Genomic DNA, 422 nt, shown 5'->3' with positions numbered 1-422 from the left:
TGGCAGCCGCTGTTGACGTGGCTGAGGACCTTCTGCTTGAGCTGCGCCACCTGCTCGCGCAGCAGGCTCGCGGTGGACGCCAGCTCCGTGTTCTGGCTCTTGAGCGTCTTCACTTTCTCCTCGAGGCGCGAGATGCGCTCCAGCTTGCGCTTCCGACACTTGGAGGCAGCGATGCGGTTGCGTAGTCGCTTGCGCTCCGCCTTGATGCGCTCTTGAGTGTCCATGTCGATGGGCGACAGCGGCGGGCGTTCTGCTTGTGTAAGTCCTCCAGGGCCTTGACGAAGCCCTCGGCGAATTCCTGCTCCTCGCTGGCCGCCACCTTGGGGTAGAGAAATTGCGTGCTCGTCGGCGTGGTGGTGACCAGCCCGTTGGACTGGATGATGAGGCGTTCGAGTTCTGGCGAGGCGAGCTTGAGCAGCCCC

At 63.7% G+C, this 422-nt stretch overlaps 1 protein-coding gene across 1 annotated transcript in view; it reads right to left on the bottom strand.

Annotated features, from left to right (window-relative positions):
• The window catches only part of JUND (jun D proto-oncogene), a gene marked incomplete at its 5' end in the record, with an annotated part of 2,613 nt that extends 2,192 nt beyond the window's left edge, over positions 1 to 421 (bottom strand). The window contains 2 exon segments of the mRNA XM_005873906.2: positions 5 to 251; positions 254 to 421. Coding sequence (XP_005873968.2) covers positions 5 to 251; positions 254 to 421 — 415 coding nt within the window.
• Position 422: the final 1 nt, after the last annotated feature.

This window comes from Myotis brandtii, unplaced genomic scaffold (genome assembly GCF_000412655.1).
Source record: "Myotis brandtii unplaced genomic scaffold, ASM41265v1 scaffold421, whole genome shotgun sequence".
Lineage (NCBI taxonomy): Eukaryota > Metazoa > Chordata > Mammalia > Chiroptera > Vespertilionidae > Myotis > Myotis brandtii.
The sequence above is the reverse complement of the archived record's forward strand: the minus strand, read 5'-3'. Positions and strand labels throughout refer to the sequence as shown.